Source organism: Chiloscyllium plagiosum, chromosome 7 (genome assembly GCF_004010195.1).
Source record: "Chiloscyllium plagiosum isolate BGI_BamShark_2017 chromosome 7, ASM401019v2, whole genome shotgun sequence".
Classification (NCBI taxonomy): Eukaryota; Metazoa; Chordata; class Chondrichthyes; order Orectolobiformes; family Hemiscylliidae; genus Chiloscyllium; species Chiloscyllium plagiosum.
In genome coordinates, this window is record NC_057716.1 from 34,114,297 (window position 1) to 34,135,378 (window position 21,082).

A 21,082-nucleotide genomic window follows, 5' to 3' on the forward strand; every position below is an offset into this window, starting at 1 on the left:
CGTGGTCTTGAGTGGCCTTGCGGAGTAAAATCCACCCTCATTATTACAGTGGATGTGAAAATCCTTGCTGGGATCTGGCAGTCCTAGCAGGGGGCTGATATGAGTTGAGTTTTAAACTGACTGTATGCCTCCTCCTGTTCTGGCCCCCAGGTTACAGGTTTCAAGGCGGGCTTGCCTCCTTTAATTAATCTCTGGATTGGTTCAGCCAATTTTGCGAACTCTGGTATAAAGCTCCGACTGTAGTTGAATAGCCCCATGACCTTCCTGACTCCCCTGACAGTGGCAGGTCGTGGCATCTGTTGGATTGCCTTATGGTCATTGGGCATTTCTTTGAGTCCCTGGGATATAAGGTGTCCTAGGTATAAGACTTGTGTTTTGCCAATCTGTGCCTTTGTGAGCCTGACTTTTAACCCTGCAATTACCAATTCCTGTAATATTAGACATAAAGCTTCCTGATGTCCTGACCCGGACTCTAAGGCAATTAGGATCTTATCTACATATTGTAGGGCAGTGAAATCCTCTGGTAAATCTTCTCCCTTCAGAATGTTGCTCATCATCCTGTGAAAAATCGTGGGGCTTGTGGCAGGCTTGTACTGCCTGTTCCTTACTGTAAAAGCGAATTTGTTCTGGGACTCGGTGTAATGGGATAGACCAGGAACTGTTGGCTATGTCTAAAACAGTAAAAATCTTGTGCTCAAAGGCCAAGCCGTTTAAAATAGTGGATGGGTCTGCTACTATGGAGTGCAACTTGGGGGTGACCTTATTTAGTCATGTACAATCAATGGTGAGCCTGTAGCTGCCGTCAGGCTTTAGTACTGGCCACGTTGGAGAATTGTACTTGTGGTTACTTTTAGGATTCCCTGTTTCACTAGTCCTTGCACTATTTCCACAACTACTTTTTCTGCTTCGGGTTTTATTGGGTATTGTCGTTGGGGCTTATGCTCCACTCCGGGAACCCCTATTGGGTCTATGTTAACTTTGTTTCTGCCCATGCTTGGGGGACGGAGGTGCAGATGGCTCCAAATTCCCCCTTTTCAAGGTTCCAGTCCCTACTGGTGACCATAGCCACTTTGATAGTTTCAAGGTGACTTGTAAGTTTCCCAATCTCAGTCTTCCGACCATCCTGTCTGGGCAAAATCAATTTCCCATTTGCACAATCGATTAGAACATTATATTCTTTCATGAGATTGTTGCCCATTATGGTGCCCTCGTTACTTTGGCATATACAGAATCTCATGGGGATATATATACTGTTTATTTCTATGAGGGTAGTTTTGCTTAGGTAAGCTGGTGCTTTATCCCCTCCTACCCCAGTCAGAATAATTCATTTATTTGTGTGGGGTAAGGGTAGGTTTGTGATAGATACGGCCCCTCCTGTGTCTACGAGCATTTCACATTTCCTTCCTCCTATAACACAGGTACGTAAGTTCTCCCCTCTCCTTTGCACTCATCCTGTAAGTACGTAAGTTCTCCCCTCATCCTGCACCCTGCTAGACCACTCAACTAGATCATCATAATCCTGGGACATTACCATTTTCAGGATGGCTTGGTGGGCACAAGACAGCCCATGTTTAAAATCGGTGTTTCAGGCAGGAGCCCTTCATCAGGAATGAGCCCTCCATACTCATTCCTGATGAAGGGCTCCTGCCTGAAACATCAATTTTCCTGCTCCCCGGATGCTGCCTGACCTGCTGTGCATTTCCAGCACCACTCTAATCTTGACTCTAATCTCCAGCATCTGTAGTCCTCACTGCATGAATGCCCAGTCCTCCCGATCTGGGTTTACTTGCCCTGAGTATTCCTGATATATCCTAAGTAATCATTCTCCATATTCAGCAGCTCCTTCCCCTTTAAGTTGCTTAGTGGTCGTGATCTTGCTCCAGTGGTTGGGAGCATTTTCTAGCACCCTTTAAAGTCGGTGAAGGGGGCCTGCAGGGCATCTATCTCAACTGTGAGGGCAATGGCATCTGTCCACCATCCTCCCCTAAAGTCTCAGGCTGCTGTGGTGTTGGGTCCATCAGCTACCTGCCTCCACTTGTCCGCTGGGCAAGCTGCCCGGACCAGCTGGTGTATGTCTCTCAGGTTGGTGCCCTACCCATACACTATCCAGCTCTTCCCAGAACCTGGTGTTTGCACTCCGGGCTGTAATTTGCCCAGGGAGGCCATAATCTGCTGCCTCGCCTCTGGGGTTAAGGGTTTATAATTTGTTTTGGGTTGTGATTCTGTTCCTCCTCTGGTTATGGATGCTAAGTGAAACAGTCCAACAGAGGGAACAGTTGGTCCCTGCTGGATGGTTTAGTAGGAGGGGAGAGAGTCAATTTCTCTTGTATTTTTTTCTCATGTGAATTCTTGATCCTTTATCCTGCTCTCCAGCTTTTTAACTTGTTCCTGGTCCTTTCTCCACCTACTCGGGTAGGCACTCACTTGTTCAATTAGGCTTGCTAATTGGTACACTAACATTCCCCTATCTTTTTAATTTTATTCCGTTTCTGCTTACGTATCCACTCTCTCTGTTGTGCTAATGTCTGGGATGGGCCCCAACCCCTTTTCTACATTTGCTCTGTCAACCCTTGTCTGTCTGCCTTATATTTCTCAATAAGGAAACCTGCAGTATCCCTTTTGAAACTTTGATCTGCCATTTAGCAGATTGCGTATCCCTAGATACCACCAACAGGAAAGTGTTCCTAACCGGTGGGGACTTCTGCACCCTCTGGTTAATAATACTGTCCCAGCACCGTCTGTACGGCTGTTGCAGCCTCCTGGCAAGGTGCTCTCTACCGGTGAGACTTCTCTACCCTCCCAGCCACCACTACTCCCCCAATACCTCCTGGTAGGCCCAGAAATCTACCTCTAGCCCTGCATGTTCTCTACTGGTAGGACTCCTTGCCTTCCCCGCCACCACCATTATTCAAGCTCTGTTGTTCTACTACGGGCTGACCGGGTATCACGGTTACTCAGTGTCCACGCTCCCCACCTTGGTTACGTGTGTTCCACTGAGGTTTGGCTCTTTGTCAGAGTGATCAGCTCCTCTTCCTCACCACATTGGAAATTACAAGTACAAACAGCACCCAACGTTTAACTGAAACTCTAACTGGACCCTATGTTGTTTGCCCCTACAGAGTCCAGTCTTACCTGACTTTGCCACTTGTGCTTCACAACTCCTAGTGCCCTTGGCACCTCAATTCCCACTTCAAATCCCAACCTTCAGGTGGGGGGGCTACCCCTCTTAACAACCGGTTTAGAGCAGGGCTTTTGCCCTCTGACTGTTTCAGCACAAGTAGCAGGTTCTTACAACAGTTAATACAGTTAAACACTTATTCTCCACAGGCGTGCACTAAAAAGAATTTTTAACTCAGTCCTGGAGCAAATCAGACATTACAATCAGTATACCTTTTAAACTGTGTCTTTGGCTTGGTCTGACTCTTCCAGTTTGCAGGTACAAATTGGTTCTTACCCCAGCCCTCCAGTTGTGGCCTTCGAACAGGGCACCAGTAATAAGAACCCTGCTCGCAGCACCAATTGTTGTGGGGAAAATCATCAACCTCGGAGTCAGAGTCGGGATTCAATGACAGAGTTTATTGTACAAGGAAATACCAGAGCTCTGGGGAGAGAAAGACACCAACAGCACAGTGGTCAGCTGCGATTCTTCTCTCGACCTGGAGCACATGTCAAAATACTTTTATACATACAATAGGTCATTGGTGAGATTATTGTCTTGTTAACATGGTTTGTTTGTGGTAAATATTGCAGAATCGTTGATAGTTTCGATACAGTCTTTGTCAGTTCCACCACAGCCTTTGATAATTTCAGTGTAGTTATTGTCAGTTTCAATGTCTGCGTGGAAATCCATTGCTGTAGAAATGGGCACTAATCGCTCTTCCTGAGAAGGACGATTACTGCAGCTCTGGCTATTAGCACACTATATTGAGTCCATATTAAGCTGTTAGCATTTCTATAAAAGGTGTTGGCTGGACCCAGACACTTTGATGGGCAGTGTACGTTACTCACATGTTGTCTCTCCCCCACCTGCCTTAAACTAATCAACTGGGTTGTGAGTGCATTGTGCTGGCATTCTGGTGGCCCCAGGGAGTGTCTGTATTTGCTCTGCCGTCTCTCTCCATATTGTGGTTCTGTGGCCATCTTGTGTGTCAAGTAAACAACTGATGGCTCTTGTGTGTCCATGTGCCTAGTGTTACCTTGCCCTGTGTCATCTCCCACTTCAATTTCATTTTCACTTAGTGAAAACATCTAAATTAGAACACTGGATTTACATTCATTTACAATTACACTTACAAAAATTACTGTCAATAAATATATATCATTTACTGTCATGTATACTTTTACAAGAAAAATACAATGAAAATTATTATAAGACTCCTTGCCATGGCACCTATAATAATGACATAAATTAGTAACAGATATTCTCAGGGAAATACATGACATAGGGAGCACTTGTTGCGAGTGCTGGATAAGTTTGTCCCACTAAGCCAAGTGGTAGGATGGAGGAACATTGGATGACAAGACTCTAGTTCTCTGTGGGAAGCTAGAGAATTGATTGCTGGGCCTCTTGCTGAGATATTTGTATCATCGATAGTCACAGGTGAGGTGCTGGAAGACTGGAGGTTGGCTAACGTGGTGCCACTGTTTAAAAAGGACAAGCCAGGGAACTATCGACCAGTGGGCCTGATGTCGGTGGTGGGCAAGTTGTTGGAGGGAATCCTGAGGGACAGGATGTACATGTATTTGGAAAGGCAAGGACTGATTAGGGATAGTCAACATGGCTTTGTGTGTGGGAAATCATGTTTCACAAACTTGATTGAGTTTTTTGAAGAAGTAACAAAAAGGATTGAGGACGGCAGAGTGGTAGATGTGATCTATATGGACTTCAGCAAGGCGTTCGATAAGGTACCCCATGGGAGACTGATTAGCAAGGTTAGATCTCACGGAATACAGGGAGAACTAACCATTTGGATACAGAACTGGCTCAAAGATAGTAAACAGAGGGTGGTGGTGGAGGGTTGTTTTTTAGACTGGAGGCCTGTGACCAGTGGAGTGCCACAAGGACCGGTGCTGGGTCCTCTACTTTTGTCATTTACATAAATGATTTGGATGCGAGCATAAGAGGTATAATTAGTAAGTTTGCAGATGACACCAAAATTGGAGGTGTAGTGGACAGCGAAGAAGGTTTCCTCAGATTACAACAGCATCTTGACCAGATGGGCCAATGGGCTGAGAAGTGGCAGATGGAGTTTAATTCAGATAAATGCGAGGTGCTGCATTTTGGGAAAGCAAATCTTAGCAGGACTTATACACTGCATGGTAAGATCCGAGGGAGTGTTGCTGAACAAAGAGACCTTGGAGTGCAAGTTTATAGCTCCTTGAAAGTGGAGTCGCAGGTAGGATAGTGAAGAAGGCGTTTGGTATGCTTTCTTTTGTTGGTCAGAGTACTGAGTACAGGAGTTGGGAGGTCATGTTGCGGCTGTACAGGACATTGGTTAGGCCACTGTTGGAAGGATGCATGCAATTCTGGTCTCCCTCCTATCAGAAATATGTTGTGAACCCGACGGTCGGAGGAGGAGCGTCTTATCTTCCGACTGGGAACCCTCCAACCGCAGGGGATGAACTTGGACTTCACCAGTTTCTTCATCCCCCCTCCCCCCACCTTGTCTCAGCCGGATCCTTCCAGCCCGGCACCGCCTTCCTGACCTGCAGTCTTCTTCTTGACCTCTCCGCCTCCACCCTACTCCGACCTATCACCCTCACCTTGACCTCTTTCCACCTATCACATTTCCAACTCCCCTCCTCCAAGTCCCTCCTCCCTACCTTTTATCTTCTCCTGCTGAACACTCTCTGCTCATTCCTGAAGAAGGGCCTGTGCCCGAAACGTCGAATCTCCTGTTCCCTGGATGCTGCCTGACCTGCTGTGCTGTTCCAGCAATAAAGTTTCAACAGAAAAGATTTACAAGGATGTTGCCAGGGTTGGAGGATTTGAGCTATAGGGATCGGCTGAACAGTTGGGGCTGTTTTCCCTGGAGCGTCGGAGGCTGAGGGGTGACTTTATAGAAGTTTACAAAATTATGAGGGGCATGGATAGGGTAAATAGGCAAAGTATTTTTCCTGGGGTCGGGGAGTCCAGAGCTAGAGGGCAGAGGTTTAGGGTGAGAGGGGAAAGATATAAAAGGAACCTAAGGGGCAACATTTTCACACAGAGGGTGGTATGTGTATGGAATGAGCTTCTGGATTAGTGGTGCTGGAAGTGGTGGAGGCTGGTACAATTGCAACATTTAAAAGGCATTTGGACAGCTATATGAATAGGAAGGGTTTGGAGGGATATGAGCCAGATGCTGCCAGGTGGGACTAGATTGGGTTGGGATATCAGGTCGGCATGGACGGGTTGGACCATGCTGTACATCTCTATGACTCTAAATATGGAACATCTAGTGAAGAGGAAGAAGGAAGCTTACTTCAGGTTGAGGAAGCAAGGATCAGACAGGGTTCGAGAGGGTTACAAGGTAGCCAGGTAGGAACTGAAGAATGAAATTAAGAGAGCTAGAAGGGGGCATGTAAAACCCTTGAGAGGTAGGATTAAACCCCAAGGTAAGTGAGGGACAAGAGAATGGCAACAGAGAGGGGAGGGCCGATCGAGGATAGTGGAGTCAGAGGAGGTCCTTAATGAATACTTTGCTTCAGTATTCACTATTGAGGGGAACCTTGTTGTTTATAAGGATAGTGTGAAACAGGCTGATATGCTTGAACAGGTTGATGATGAGGAGGAGGATATGCTGGAAATTTTGAAAAACTTGAGAATAGATATGTCCCCAGGGCCAGACAGGGTATAGAGATGGAAATGTGTTGCTGGAAAAGCGCAGCAGGTCAGGCAGCATCTAGGGAACAGGAGAATCGACGTTTCGGGCATTAGCCCTTCTTGTCGTCTTGCACTTCCAAAACTCTGTGTAATTTGTAATACCTGCCACTTAATGCAGATCAAGAAAGACTTTGCTTGGGGTAAAGGGAGTGAGTGTTAGTCTTTTCACTAAGATTGACTGGTGTTGTTGACAATACATTCTTTTGAACCTACCATGGGAAACCTTATCAAATGCCTTACTGTAATCCATATACACCACATCTACAGCTCGACCCCTGTCAACTTGTCTCATCACATCCTCAAAGAACTCAATACACTTGTGAGGCAAGACCTATCCTTTACAAAGCCATGCTGACTATCTTTAGTTAAACTGTGTTATTACAAACAGTCATAAATCCTATCTCTCAGAATCCTTTCCAGTATTTTGCTTACCACAGACGTAAGACTGACTGGTCTGTAATTCCCAGGGATTCCCCTATTCCCTTTCTTGAACAGAGGAACAACATTCACCTCCCTCCAATCAGCCAGTACTGCACCCGTGGAGAGTGAGGATGCAAAGATTATTGCCAGAGGTGCAGCAATCTCATTCCTCGCTTCCCGTAGTAACCTTGGATATATCTGGCCCGGCCCTGGGGACTTATCCATCTTGATTCTTCCCAGAACTTCCAGCACATCCACTTCCTTAATATCAATCTGTTCAAGCTTTTTAACCTGGTCCACGGTGTTCTCACTATCAACAAGGTCCCTCTCTCGAAGGAATACTGAAGCAAAACATCTCATTTACGGTCTCCCCTACCTCTTCAGACTCCAGGCACAAGTTCCCTTCGCTATCCCTGATCAGCCCTACCCTCTCTCTGGTCATTCGCTGTAAGGAATACTGTAAAGAAAAGCCGGTGAGTTTTACGCTAGTGGTGGTAAGTTGTTGGAGGGGATTCTGAGGGATAGAATTTACATGTATTTGAAAAGGACTGATTAAGGATAGACAACATGACTTTGATTGCATTTTTTGAAGAGGTGACAGCGAAAATTGATGAAGGCAGAGAGATAGACATTGTTCATATGGACTTCAGCAAAGGTTCAACAAGGTTCCGCATGATAGGCTCATCATAGATCACAGAATCCCTACAGCGTGGATACACAGCATTTGGCCCAACAAGCCCACACTAAACCTCTGAAGAGTATCCCACCCAGACCCATTCCCCTACCCCATAACGTTTACATTTCCCCTAACTAATGCACCTAACCTACACATCCTTGAACACTACGGGCAACTTAGTATGATCAATTCACCTAACCTGCACATCTTTGGACTGTGGGAGGAAACCGGAGCACCCAGAGGAAACCCATACAGACACGGGGAGAATGTGCAAACTCCACACAGACTGTTGCCCAAGGCTGAAATCCGAACCTGGGTCCCTGGCACTGTGAGGCAACAGTGCTGACCACTGAACAGGTTAGATCAGAGTGGTGCTGGAAAAGCACAGCCGGTCAGGCAGCATCCAAGGAGCAGGAAAATCAACGTTTTGGGCAAAAGCCCTTCATCAGGAATAAAGGCAGGAAGCCTCCAGGATGGAGAGATAAATTGGGATGGGGGTGGAGGAAGGTAGCAAACAGTACAATAGGTGAATGGGGGTGGGGATGGAGGTGATAGGTCAGAGAGGAGGGTGGAGCAGATAGGTGGGAAGGGAGATTGGCAGGTAGGGCAGGTCATGAGGATGGTGCTGAGCTGGAAGGTTGGAACTGGAGTGAGGTGGGAGGAGGGGAAATGAGGAAACTGGTGAAGTCCACATTGATGCCCTGGGATTGAAGTGTTCCGAGGCGGAAGATGAGGCGTTCTTCATCTGGGCGTTGGGTGGCGAGGGAGCAGCAGTGGAGGTGGCCCAGGACCTGCATGTCCTCGGCAGAGTGGGAGGAGGAGTTGAAATGTTAGGACACAGGGCGATGGGGTTGATTGGTGCGAGTGACCAGGAGATGTTCCCTGGAGCGCTCTGCGAGGAGGCATCCAGTCCTCTCGATGTAGAGGATACCGCATCGGGAGCAACGGATACAATAAATGACATTGGTGGGTGTGCAGGTGAAACTCTGATGGATGTGGAAGGCTCCTTTGGGGCCTTGGATGGAGGTGAGGGAGGAGGCGTGGGCACAGGTTTTGCAATTCCTGCGGTAGCAGGGGAGGGCGCCAGGACAGGAGGGTGGTTTGTTGAGGGGCGTGGACCTGACCAGGTAGTCACGGAGGGAACGGTCTTTATGGAAAGCGGAAAGGGGTGGGGAGGAAAATATATCTCTGGTGGTGGGGTCCGTTTGGAGGTGGTGGAAATGTCAGTGGATGATATGGTTAATGCGAAGGGTGGAAAGTGAGGACCAGGGGGTTCTGTCCTTATTACGGTTGGAGGGGTGGGGTTTGAGGGCAGAGGTGCGGGATGTGAATGAGATGTGTCGTTGGGCATCTTCAACAACATGAGAAGGGAATTTGCGGTCTCTAAAGAAGAAGGCCATCTGGCGTGTTCTGTGGTTGAACTGGTACTCCTGGGAGCAGATACGGCAGAGGCGGAGGAATTGGGAATATGGGATGGCATTTTTGCAGGAGGTAGGGTGGGAAGAGCTGTAATCCAGGTAGCTGTGGGAGTCGGTGGGTTTGTAAAAAATGTCAGTGTCAAGTCGGTCGTCAGGAAGGGGAGGGAGGTGTCAGAGATGTTCCAGGTGAATTTAAGGTCGGGGTGGAATGTGTTGGTGAAGCTGATGAACTGCTCAACCTCCTCGTGGGAGCACGAGGTGGCGCCAATGCAGTCATCAGTGTAACGGAGGAAGAGGTGGGGAGCGGTGCCGGTGTAACTACGGAAGATGGACTGTTCTATGTAGCCGACAGAAAGACAGGCATAGCTGGGGCCCTAATGGGTGCCCATTTGGTCTGGAGGAAATGGGAGGATTCAAAGGAGAAATTGTTAAGGGTGAGGACCAGTTCAGCCAAACAAATGAGTGTGTCAGTGGAAGGGTACTGTTGGAGATGTCGGGAGAGGAAGAAACGGAGGGCTTGGAGGCCCTGGTCAGGGCGGGTGGAGGTGTAGAGGGATTGGATATCCATGGTGAAGATGAGGCGTTGGGGGCCGGGGCAACGGAAGTCTTGGAGAAGGTGGAGGGCGTGGGTGGTGTCTGGTTAGTAAAGTTAGATCACATAGGATCCAGGGAGAGGTAGCAAATTGTATATAATATTGTCTTGAAAGTAGGAGACAGAGGGTGCTGTTAGAGGGTTACTTTTCAGACTGGAGGCCTGTGTACCACAAGGATTGATGCTGGGTCCACTGTTTTTTTGTCATTGTTATAAATGATTTGGATGTGAATATAGGAGGCATGGTTAGAAAGCTTGTAGGTGACACTAAAATGTGTAGTGGATAGTGAAAAAGATTATCTCAGATTTCGACATGACCTTAATCAGACGGGCTGAGGAGTGGCAGATGGAGTTTAATTTAGATAAATGTGAGGTACTCCATTTTGGTAATGCAAATTAGGGAAAGACTTATACAGTTAATGGTAGAGCTCTGGGGAGTGTTGCTAAACAAAGAGACCTAGGGGCGCAGGTGCATAGTTCCTTTAAAGTGGAGTAGCAGGTAGACAAGGTGGTAAAGATGGCTTTTGGCATGCATGCCTTCATTGATCAGAACATTGAGTATTGGGACGTCATGTTGTGGCTGTACAGGACGTTGGCGAGGCCACTTTTCGAATAGTGCATACAATTCTGGCCGCCCTTCTATAGGAAGGGTGTTGTTCAACTTGAAAGTGTGCATAGAAGTTTTATAAGGATGTTGCTGGAACTGGAGGGTTTAAGTTATAGGGAGAGACTGAATAGGCTGAGGCTTTTTTCCCTTGAGTGTCAGAAGCTGAGCAGTAATGTTACACAGGTTCTCAAAATCATGAGGGGCATGAATAAGCTGAACAGCCAAGGTTTTTGTCTGAGGGTGGGGAAGCCCAAAACTAGTAGGCATAGGTTTCAGGTGAGAGATGACAGATTTACAAACCTGAGGAGATAACTTGTTCCACGAAGAGGGTGGTGCATATATGGAATGAGCTGCCAGAGGAGGTGGTGGAGGTGGGTGCAATTATAACATTTAAAAGGCATCTGGGTGGGTATATGAATAGGTAGAGTTTAGAGGGATATGGGCCAAATGCTGGCAAATGGGACTAGGTCAGGTTGGGGTGTCTATTTGGTACGGATGAATTGGACCAAAGGGTCTGTTTCCGCACTGTACAACTCTACAACTACTCCAGTTGTTCTTAATGAAATTAAACTGATTGTCTTACCTTACATTGGCATTCACTAGTGTTGATTTGGCAGTATTAGAGTTCTTCCATACGGATGAACCTAAAGAAACAATAACACTGATTTATTAAAGCCATTAATCTAACTTATTCAAGGTAGATGCTTTGAGTGCAGTATGACTCTTCTTCAGAACAGGTCTGAAGAGCCACACATACTCAAAATGTTAACTCTGTTGCTCTTCCACAGATGCTGCAGGACCTGCCTGGTTTTATCGAGCATCTCGGTTTATTTCAGATGTCCAGCAGCTGCATTTTGTTTGATTTTATTTGAGTGGCTGAAGATCATATATATCTTCCAGAAGAACATAAGAAGTACAAACACCAATATACAGCAGATTTACCATAAGGTCTGTTTCTGTGCTGAAAGGCTGTTTCCCTTGGCTGCACAGTGTAATGGCGAGGCCAGACTCTCAGGGTAATTGGTCGGCCATTTAAGACAAAGATGTGAAATTTCTTTACAGAGGTTAATGAATTTTTAGAACTCTCTATTCCAGATGGCTGCAGCCGCATAGATGCTGAGTCTATTAAAGATTGAGAATAACAGATTTTTGATGTACAAAGGCAGGTATTTAGGAACGTAGAAAATAGGTGCAGGAGTAAGCCATTCAACCCTTTGAGCCTGCACACCACCATTCAATATGATCATTCAATTTCAGTATCCCACTCCCACTTCTCTTTCTACTCCTTGATCCCTTTAATGCAAGGGCCATGTCCAGCTCACTCTTGAATATAGCTCATGAACTGGCCCCAACAGCTTCCTGTGGGAGAGAATTCCACAGGTTCACAAATCTGAACGAAGAAATTCTTCCTCAACTCAGTCCTGAATGACTTACCCCTTATTCATGGACTGTGACCCCTAGTTCTAGACTTCCCCAACATGGGGAACATTCTTCCCATACCTAGCCTGTCCAGTCCCATCAGGATTTCAAATATTTCTCTGAGACTCCCCCCACCCCCCCACTCACCTAAATTCTAGCGAGTACAAGCCCAGTTGATCCAGTCTTCCCTCATTTCTCAATCTAATGATCCTTTGCTGGATTCACTCAATGGCAAGAATATCCTTCCTCAGACCAGGAGACTAAAACTGCACACAATACTGAAGGCGTGGCCTCATCAAGACCTTGTATAACTGCAGCAAAACATCCTTACTCCGATACTCAAATCCTCTTGCGATGAAGGCCAGCATGCCATTAGGTTTCCTCACTGTCTGCTCACCTGCCTGCATGTAATACTCCACCATGTCTGTACATCTCTATGACTTTATGACACTCAGGTCTCATTGCACCTCACCAAGTCACTCTGCAGCCTCTTAGCATCTTCCTCACAGCACACATTGTCACCCAGCTTAGTGTCATCTGCAAATTTGGAGATTTTGTATTCAAATTCTTCGTCCAAATCATTAAATGTATATTGTGAACAGCTGGGGTCCCACTGCAGATCCATGTGGCATCCCACTCGTCACCGCCTGCCACTCTGAAAATAACCCATTTGTTCCAGCTGTCTGCTTCCTGTCTGCCAACTAGTTGGCTGTCCATGTCAATACATTTCCTCCAATACCATGAGCTCTAATTTTGCTTACTAATCTCTTGCATGGAACTTTGTCAAAAGCTTTTTGGAAGTCCAAACACAACATCCACTGATTCATCCTTGTCCATTCCACTGGTCACATCCTTAAAAAAAATTCCAGAAGATTTGTCAAGCATGATTTCCCTTTAGTGAATCCATGCTGACTCAGACCAATTCTGTTACCTCTTTCCAAATGCTCAATTATTACATCCTTAATAACCGACTCCAGCATTGTCCCTACCACCGAGACAACCAACCTCTCATTCCCCATTTTCTTTCTCCCCTTTTTTTTTAAAAAGAGTTGGGTTACATTAGCTACCCCCCAGTCCACTGGAACTCCTCCAGAGTCTACAGAATGCTGGAAAATGATCACCAACATGTCCACTATTTCTAGGTCACATCCTTAAATACTCTGGAGTGCAGAGCATCAGAGGATTCCTGAAGAAGGGCTCATGCCCGAAACGTCGATTCTCCTGCTCCTTGGTTGCTGCCTGACCTGCTGCGCTTTTCCAGTAACACATTTTCAGCTCTGATCTCCAGCATCTGCAGTCCTCACTTTTTCCCTGCAGAGCATCAGACCCTGGGGATTTATTGGGTTTTAATCCCATCAATTTCTCAAAACCATTTCATGACTAAGAAGCATTTCCTTCAGTTTCTCCTTCACGTTTGACCCTCTGTCCCCCAGTACTTCCAGAAGGTTATTTGTGTCCTCCTTAGTGAAGACAGATCCAAAGTATTGGGTTCATCTGATCTGCCATCTCTTTGTTGTGCATTATGAATTCACCTGATTCTCACTGGATTGGACCTACATTTACCTTCGCCAATCTTTTTCTCTTTACGTACCTATAGAAGCTTTTGCAGTCAGCTTTATGTTTTCTGCGAGGTGACTTACATTTCCCTCTTCTGAATTAAATCCTTTCTCCTCCTCTGCTAAATTTTAAATTTCTCCCAGTCCTCAGGTTTGCTGCTTTTCCTGGACTTCTCTGGCTTTAACATTATCCCTGATTTCCGTTGTTAGCCACTTTCCCTATTTTACTCTTATGACAGATAGGGGTGTGTAATTAGATTAGATTAGATTACCTAGAGTGTGGAAACAGGCCCTTCGGCCCAACAAGTCCACACTGACCCTCTGAAGAGCAACCCATCCAGACCCATTCCCCTTCGTTCACCCAGACTAATGCACCTAACACTACGGGCAATTTAGCATGGCCAATTCACCTAACCTGCACATCTTTGGACTGTGGGAGGAAACCGGAGCACCCGGAGGAAACCCACGCAGACAAGGGGAGAATTTGCAAACTGCACACAGACAGTTGCCCGAGGTGGGAATTGAACCCAGGTCCCTGGCGCTGTGGGGCAGCAGTGCTAACCACTGAGCCACCGTGCCGCCCTGTTGAAATTCATTCCTGTGTTCTTTAAACGTTTGCCAGTGCCTATCCACTGTTAATCCCTGATGTCTCCTTTGCCAGCTCATCCTAGCCAATGCATGACTAATACCCTTAAAGTTTGCTTTTTTAAAGTTCAGGACCCTAGTTTAATTGTGTCACTCGCCACCTTAACAAGAAATTCTACCATATCATGATCACTCTTCCCCAATGGATCTTGCACCACAATGTTGCTCGCTATCCTCTCTCATTACACAATACCCAGTCCAGAATGGCTTGCTCTCTAGTTGGATCCGCAACAAGATTCGGGCAAGAAAATTGAGTTGAGATTGAAGATTGTAACGAATGACAGAATTGGTTCTAAGATTTATGCTGCCTTCTCCCTTTCCTCTTTCTTATGCTCATACAGAAAGAAAAAAAGAGCAACATAAATTCCCTCCTTTAATCCAGAATCTTGGGTAAGATGCAGGATCAGGAGACCCAGCTAGAATCAGTGATCTCAGCACAGCCAGTGGCTGTGTGGCTTAACTACTGGCTAAATAAACCTTTTGAGCCATCAGATAGCATTTAAGCTATCAGGGCAGGCTTAGAGATATGCAGTTTTTGACTTCAGAAAATCAAAAAGAAACAATAATTGATGCCTTTACAATAAAGGTTAGACACGATTAAGCATGGCTGGTGAGAAAGGACTAAGTACTAAAATATGAATTACAAAAGCATCAATTCAAAGTTAGCTAGTACCCCTGTTTGAAGAATGTTGGAATAAATGGTCAGGTTGTGCACCAAGTGGGCATTCGCTGCAAACCAATCAAAAGAGAGCTGATGGATCTGAATACGAGGTGGTCACATGGAGACTAATGTTGCTTGTCACTGTGATCTTCTGCAGCATGTATTTCTCACAGCTGATTTCGAACTAAGCCAGCCAAAATTTTTTTGTCTCTCCCAGTGGTGAACAGGGTAATGATGTGTGTTCAAGTGTACATGTTTGATTGACCAGTCTTTTTAATCGATCAGTTTTCATTTTTACAAGCGGTTTAATAATCTCTCCTACTTGACAAAAATGCAATGGGATTAGGATTTAATTTGCAATCCCAGAAATCTGAGGCTAATTTTGTGCCAATTTCAGACTCAGAAATCAGTCTCAGGCAGGGACTCAAGCTTACTCTGAATGTCATTGAGACCTGTCAGTGTCCTTTGAGCCAAATAATAAATCAAATTCTTTAGGATTAACATGTGTGGAAATGTGGACTTAGAGCTTTGTCATAAAAGTTCCATCTTACCTTCCGAATAACAATATTGTTCTTTCAGTATCAAATGTCTCAACAATATAGCCATAACATATTTATAAATTGTAGTTTATTGAATGCATCCAGGGAAAGCTTTACTTTCCTGAGGACCTATTGCTGTGTAAATAGCTATGATGTTCCTGTTAAAACATATTTTGCATGACTAAATCATATGGAAACAAAAATCATAATTTGCCAACACAATTTACTACAGTGGTCCTTTTCCTCCCTCACCTCAAACCCACCATTAAATCACATTATTAGCCCAAAATTCTTTTGCTGGATGCTCTGCAGGCCAGACACTTTTTACACTATTTTTGCTTTGAAGAGCATTTTACAAATGCAAACTGCACATGTAAGGACAAAGACTCAGTGCAAGGGACAGTGAAGTTGTACAAAGTTTCACAAAGGGAATAATGATTTGGGTTTAGATTCCCCTCAGAAATCTAAATTTCTTGCCTTATACGCAAACACACACAAAAATGATTTTCAAACATTTTTCAAAATGAGCAAGAATAAATTCCTCGTCATGAAAATTGGTGAAATAGTTGTGCTTACCCAGTTTTAATGTTGGCAGTGCTATCTGATTGTTTTCACAGTCGTTAAGTCCATCGTTAGATTCAGCCTTTGTATGACGATACTGGCTGGGATTAGAACTACTGCAGAAACAATTTGAAATCTTTAAGCAATGAAGCAGTTTTGTACAAAATAGAGGGATTTTCAGAAAACATTTCATCTGGAAAATAGGAACTGCTAAGAAAAGGATGTTTCTGTATCACAGCAAAGAACTCATGTTTAAGAAAGCAAGCAAATATTGAAAATGCACAGCAGGTCCCACAGTTTCTGAAATTGTTTAGTTATTAACTCCGCATTGAAAGTGGCAGAAAAAGCTACTTAGTGAAACTTCACAAGACAGATGGAACTTTGCTGTGTGCAATTAAACAGTGACAACATTGTTTAGCTGTCTGTAAAGTACCATGTGATATCCTGATCTTGTGAAAGTTGCAATATCATTAAAGCGCACAGATTGAAGGGCCCATCATGTTTTCATGGGCTATTTTGCAAATGTTACCCATACTGGTTCCATTTCCCTACTTCCCCCACCGCCCCCCCAACAATGCGGCACGCATCCTATTCAAGGATTCATCCAATACCCTTTTGAATGTTTTTTTAATTGAATCTGCTTCCACTGTCCTATCAACAGTGCATTCTAGAGCATAACTCTTAGACAAGTTCTCTTCATCAGCCAATTACTTTATACTTGTGACCTCTGGTCATTAACCTTTCTGCCAGTGAAATAGTTTTTGCTATCTATTTTATCAAAGCCCCTTTTAACTTTACATACCTGTATTAAATCTCCTCCTCACCCTCTCTTTTCTGACAATAAACCATCTTCTCTAGTTTCTCCATGTAAATGAATTCCTTCAATTCTGAGTTGATTCTAATATACCTTCTTAACAACCTCTCCAAGATTTTGAAATACTCCCTAAATTTTGCTTTTGAGAACTTATTGAAAGATTTAGCTGAGGTCTAAATAGTGATTCTATACCCTATACCTCTATTTAAAGCCAATCAGGTGGGCAAGAGTAACATGGGATGAATATGTAGCATGCATCACGGATTGTTTCTGGGAGCAGTATGTTAAACAACATCACCATGAACAGGCTATTTTAGATCCAGTAATTTCTAATGAGGAAGGATTAATAAGAGATCTCATAGTTAACTCAGGATCTTCTGCGGAGATACAATAACATAGTAGAATTTCAAATTCAGGTTGAGGGACAGCAACTTTGGTTTCAAACCAGTGTCGGCAACTTAAATAAGAGCAATTACAGACATATTGAAGAGAGTTGACGAAAGTGGGATGGGAAAATAGACAAAGGGGAAAGTCAGTGGAAGAGCTGTGGCAGACATTTAAACAGATATTTCACAATGCTCAGCAAAAATTTATTCTGCTCATAAAGGAGGACTCCATGAGAAAGATAAGGCTTCTGTGGTTAACAAAGTAGTCAAGGAGAGTATCCAATCAAAAGCTCAGGGAAATAAAAAGTGGCAAAACGCTATTAGATTGGGAATTTTTAGGAACTGGCAGTGGATGTCTAAAAAGCTAATAAAGATAATCTTCTTAATTATTCAAGTGTGAGCTGCAGGCATTGATGGCTGGTCCAGCATTTACTGGCCGTCACTAGTTGCTCTTCTTGAACTACTGGAGTCCATGTGCTGCAAGTAGATCTACAATACTGTTAGGCCGTACCTGGATTTGACCCAACGACACTGAAGCAACAGTGATACATTCCCAAGTCAAGATGATGAGTGACTTGGGAAGTATAGTTGCAGATGATGTTCCTTTGTATCTGCTGCACTTATCTTTCTAGGTGGTTGTATGTGTTTAGAAGGTGCTGTCGAAGGAACTCTGATGAATTTCTGTATTGCGTCTTATAGATGTTACATACTTTGCTACTCACCAGTAGGTGGAGGGCGTGAATGTTCACGGATGTGATGTCAGTCAAGCGGGCTGCTTTGTCCTGGATTGTGTTACACTTCTTGAATGTTGTTGGAGCTGAACTCATCCAGGCAAGTATGGAATACAACATCACAGTCCTGACTTGTGTCTTGTAGATGATGGACAGGCTTCGGGGAGTCAGGAGGAGAATTACTCACTGCAGTATTCCTAGCGTCTGACCTGCTCTTGCAGCCATTGTATTTATATGGTGAGTCCAGTTGAGTTTATGGTGATCCCCAGGATGTTGATAGTGGGGATTCAGAGATGGTAACACCAGTGAATGTCAAGTAAAGATGGTGAGATTGTCTCTTATTTGAGATGGCCATTGCTTGGCATTTGTGTGGAGTGCATTTTACTTATCACTTTTAAGGCCAGGTTTTATGGCAATGGATCATTATAATCTAGATCATTATAAGAAAGAGTAGCTGTGGGACCCTTGAAAGATAAGCTTGGGATTTGATGATGGGAAATAGGGAAATAGCAGATAATTTAAAACAGTATTTGGCACTGGTCTTCATGATGGAGAGGTACCATAAATACCCCAAAAATATCAGATAACCAAGATGTTAATGGGTGGAAAGAACTTGTGAATGTCCCTATCATGTGATAGGGACAAGGAATTCGAGAAACTAATGGACTGAAGGCAGACAGGTCACCAGCATTTGATGGCTAAAAAGACATCCAAAAAGTCCAAACTCTGTGTTTGCTATCCACTTGCTCTTGAAGGCAAACCTACCCTACTGTAACCTGTCATTGACAGAACTGTAGCACAGGATACCACTATAGGCCTCTTGTGCCTGCTATCGCCCACAGCGTACCCCCAATCTTGCCCTTTACCCATAGCAACATGACATTGAAAAGGAAGAGTAGATTTTCAAACCTGAATTTGTTCAGATTGCAGTGCAGAAAAATAATAATGTAGTAGTTATTCAATACATTGGAAAATGATAGAGACTGGAGGAAGCTGTCTATACAGCTTAGGCAGATAGAACATAGAAGATTACAGCGCAGTACAGGCCCTTTGGCCCTCAATGTTGCGCCGACCTGTGGAACCAATCTGAAGCCTATCTAACCTACACTATTCCATTATTATCCATAGGTTTATCCAATGACCATTTAAATGCCCTTAAAGTTGGCAAGTCTACTACTGTTGTAGATAGGGTATTCCACACTCTTACTACTCTCTGAGTAAAGAAACTACCTCTGACATCTGTCCTAGATCTATCACCCCTCAATTTAAAACTATGCCTCCTTGTGCTAGCCATCACCATCTGAGAAAAAAGGCTCTCACTGTCCAAACTGTTTAACCCTCCGATTATCTTATATGTCTTGATTAAGTCACCTCTCAACCTTCTTCTCTCTAATGAAAACAGCCTCCAGTCCCTCACAGTCTTTCCTCATAAGACCTTCCCTCCATTCCAGGCAACATCCTATTAAGTCTCCTCTGAACCCTTCCCAAAGCTTCCACTTCCTTCCTAGTCAAGAAGACTATTCACTATCACTTTCAACAGCAATTACAAATGTGCAACAAAATGGCCTGATTAGCAAGGTTCATTTCCCATAAACGATTTAAAAATGTTCCAGAGTGGAGATGAATAACAATATTGAAAGGTAAACAGTGTGAGAATGATAGAATTAAGTATCTAATAAGTGGAATGCCATCACTAACATATCTAGAAAAGAAGAATGAGAATTTTAAAATGTAGATATTGCCAGATCAGAAGTCAATGTAGGTGAGCAAGCACGGAAGAGAGGGGTAAATTGGACTTAATGTGAGTAATGCAGTTTTGAATAAGCTCAGCTTATACAGGGTGGAAGATGCTATCAAAATGCCAGACAACTTTTCTAATATCCAGTTCTACGGAGGAAAATTTCTTCCAAACATATACTGGGAAGACTACAGCCAGCCTCTGCCACAATCTCTGTTCCCTGACTTTTACCACTCTGTCATTGAGAGCCACTGCTTCAGTCACCAATTTTGAACTCTGAATCCATTGCTTGAACCTATCCACCTCTTTAATACTCCTGTGATATTATAGATTTCACAACTTTAATAACTGTTCATGGATTAAATTAAATGACAAAAGATAAACCGTTACATACAGAAAGCAGCAGCAATAACGCTTTCTGGAATAAATCGTTTCTTAAGGTGGAAAAGGCAAGGAGAAACTGTTATAAAGGAGTTAAAATCAACATGTGAATTGACCAACTCTGGAAAGAACCAACATGAACAAGCTGCTTCCTTGGAGAAAAGAGATAAAAATTGCTTGATAAGCTCTGCCTTGTGATAAATGGGCAAACTAAGCATGTCTGCAGAAGTAATGTTCTGAAGTAAACGGGTTAAATTCAGGAAAAACCGTGTTTTAAACAGATAGCCAACCCAAAGGTAACAGGGCACTGGGAGCTCTCCTCATGGGTCTGCTCCTGGGCCTGGCCAGGCTGGATATAAACAGGTCTAGACAGTGGGTCATGGCGGGAGTCAGTTCGGCCGACTGCCTGCTCCTCTTCCAGAGCTATGTTTGAGCGTGGGTGCCCTTGGAGAAGGAGCATGCGGCATCCACCAATTCGCTCACTACTTTTAGGGAGAGGTGGGCATCGTGGGGGGTGCAGTGCATTGTTCTCCCTCCAATTCTAGTTTGATTTCATCCTTATCCTCCTCCCTGGCCAAATGGGTGTTTTTCCTGGTGGTGGAGATATTGAATAAAATTACTTGCGCAATGGTAAAAAAAAAGCAACAGGGGTGCTACTTCTAATATTGAGGCAAGCCACAGACTTCAGGTCTCCTGAAACGTAATCAATATTGGGGATGAAAGAATCGAAAGGAGAACAATAATGTCACATTACAAACTTGAAAGAGAGAAAATCGTTTAAGAATCTAACACTAGGCCATGTCAGTTGCAGAACTTTGAAGAGCAACACTGTACAAGAATCGAACCCTGGACGCATCCAGAGACAGACACAGCTGGTGGAATCTGGCCAAGTTCCACCATTAATCCGGTAATCGCAATTCCATGTTGAGTTGAGGTTTAACTTCTTACTTGAGGGCCTTATTTTGTTGCAATAAAGTTTAAATCCTTCTTAAAAAGTAGCTGAATTAAAGACAACTTGTGGTGACATACCAAAGCACTCTTCTAAAAAAAAAACAAAATTTGACCAAGCTTTT

General features: G+C 44.3%; 1 protein-coding gene and 1 long non-coding RNA gene across 5 annotated transcripts in view; one reads left to right on the top strand and one right to left on the bottom strand.

The window, feature by feature from the left end:
- The window catches only part of LOC122551460 (sentrin-specific protease 2-like), a 425,299-nt gene that overhangs the window by 371,635 nt on the left and 32,582 nt on the right, over positions 1 to 21,082 (bottom strand). For 3 of the 4 annotated variants that reach the window (XR_006312107.1, XM_043693393.1, XM_043693395.1), the window contains 2 exons: positions 15,975 to 16,075; positions 11,162 to 11,222 (listed from right to left, as the gene is read on the bottom strand). Coding sequence is in view for 3 of the 4 variants with exons in the window: in XM_043693393.1 (XP_043549328.1) it covers positions 11,162 to 11,222; positions 15,975 to 16,075 (162 nt within the window). In the remaining variant the exon portion in view is untranslated. The remainder of the gene's footprint in view (positions 1 to 11,161; positions 11,223 to 15,974; positions 16,076 to 21,082) is intronic. The other variant, XM_043693394.1, reaches the window with a different exon arrangement.
- LOC122551464 overlaps positions 19,327 to 21,082 on the top strand; it is a 105,124-nt gene continuing 103,368 nt past the window's right edge. Inside the window, exon 1 of the long non-coding RNA XR_006312109.1 lies at positions 19,327 to 20,916. This is a non-coding gene — a long non-coding RNA (uncharacterized LOC122551464). The remainder of the gene's footprint in view (positions 20,917 to 21,082) is intronic.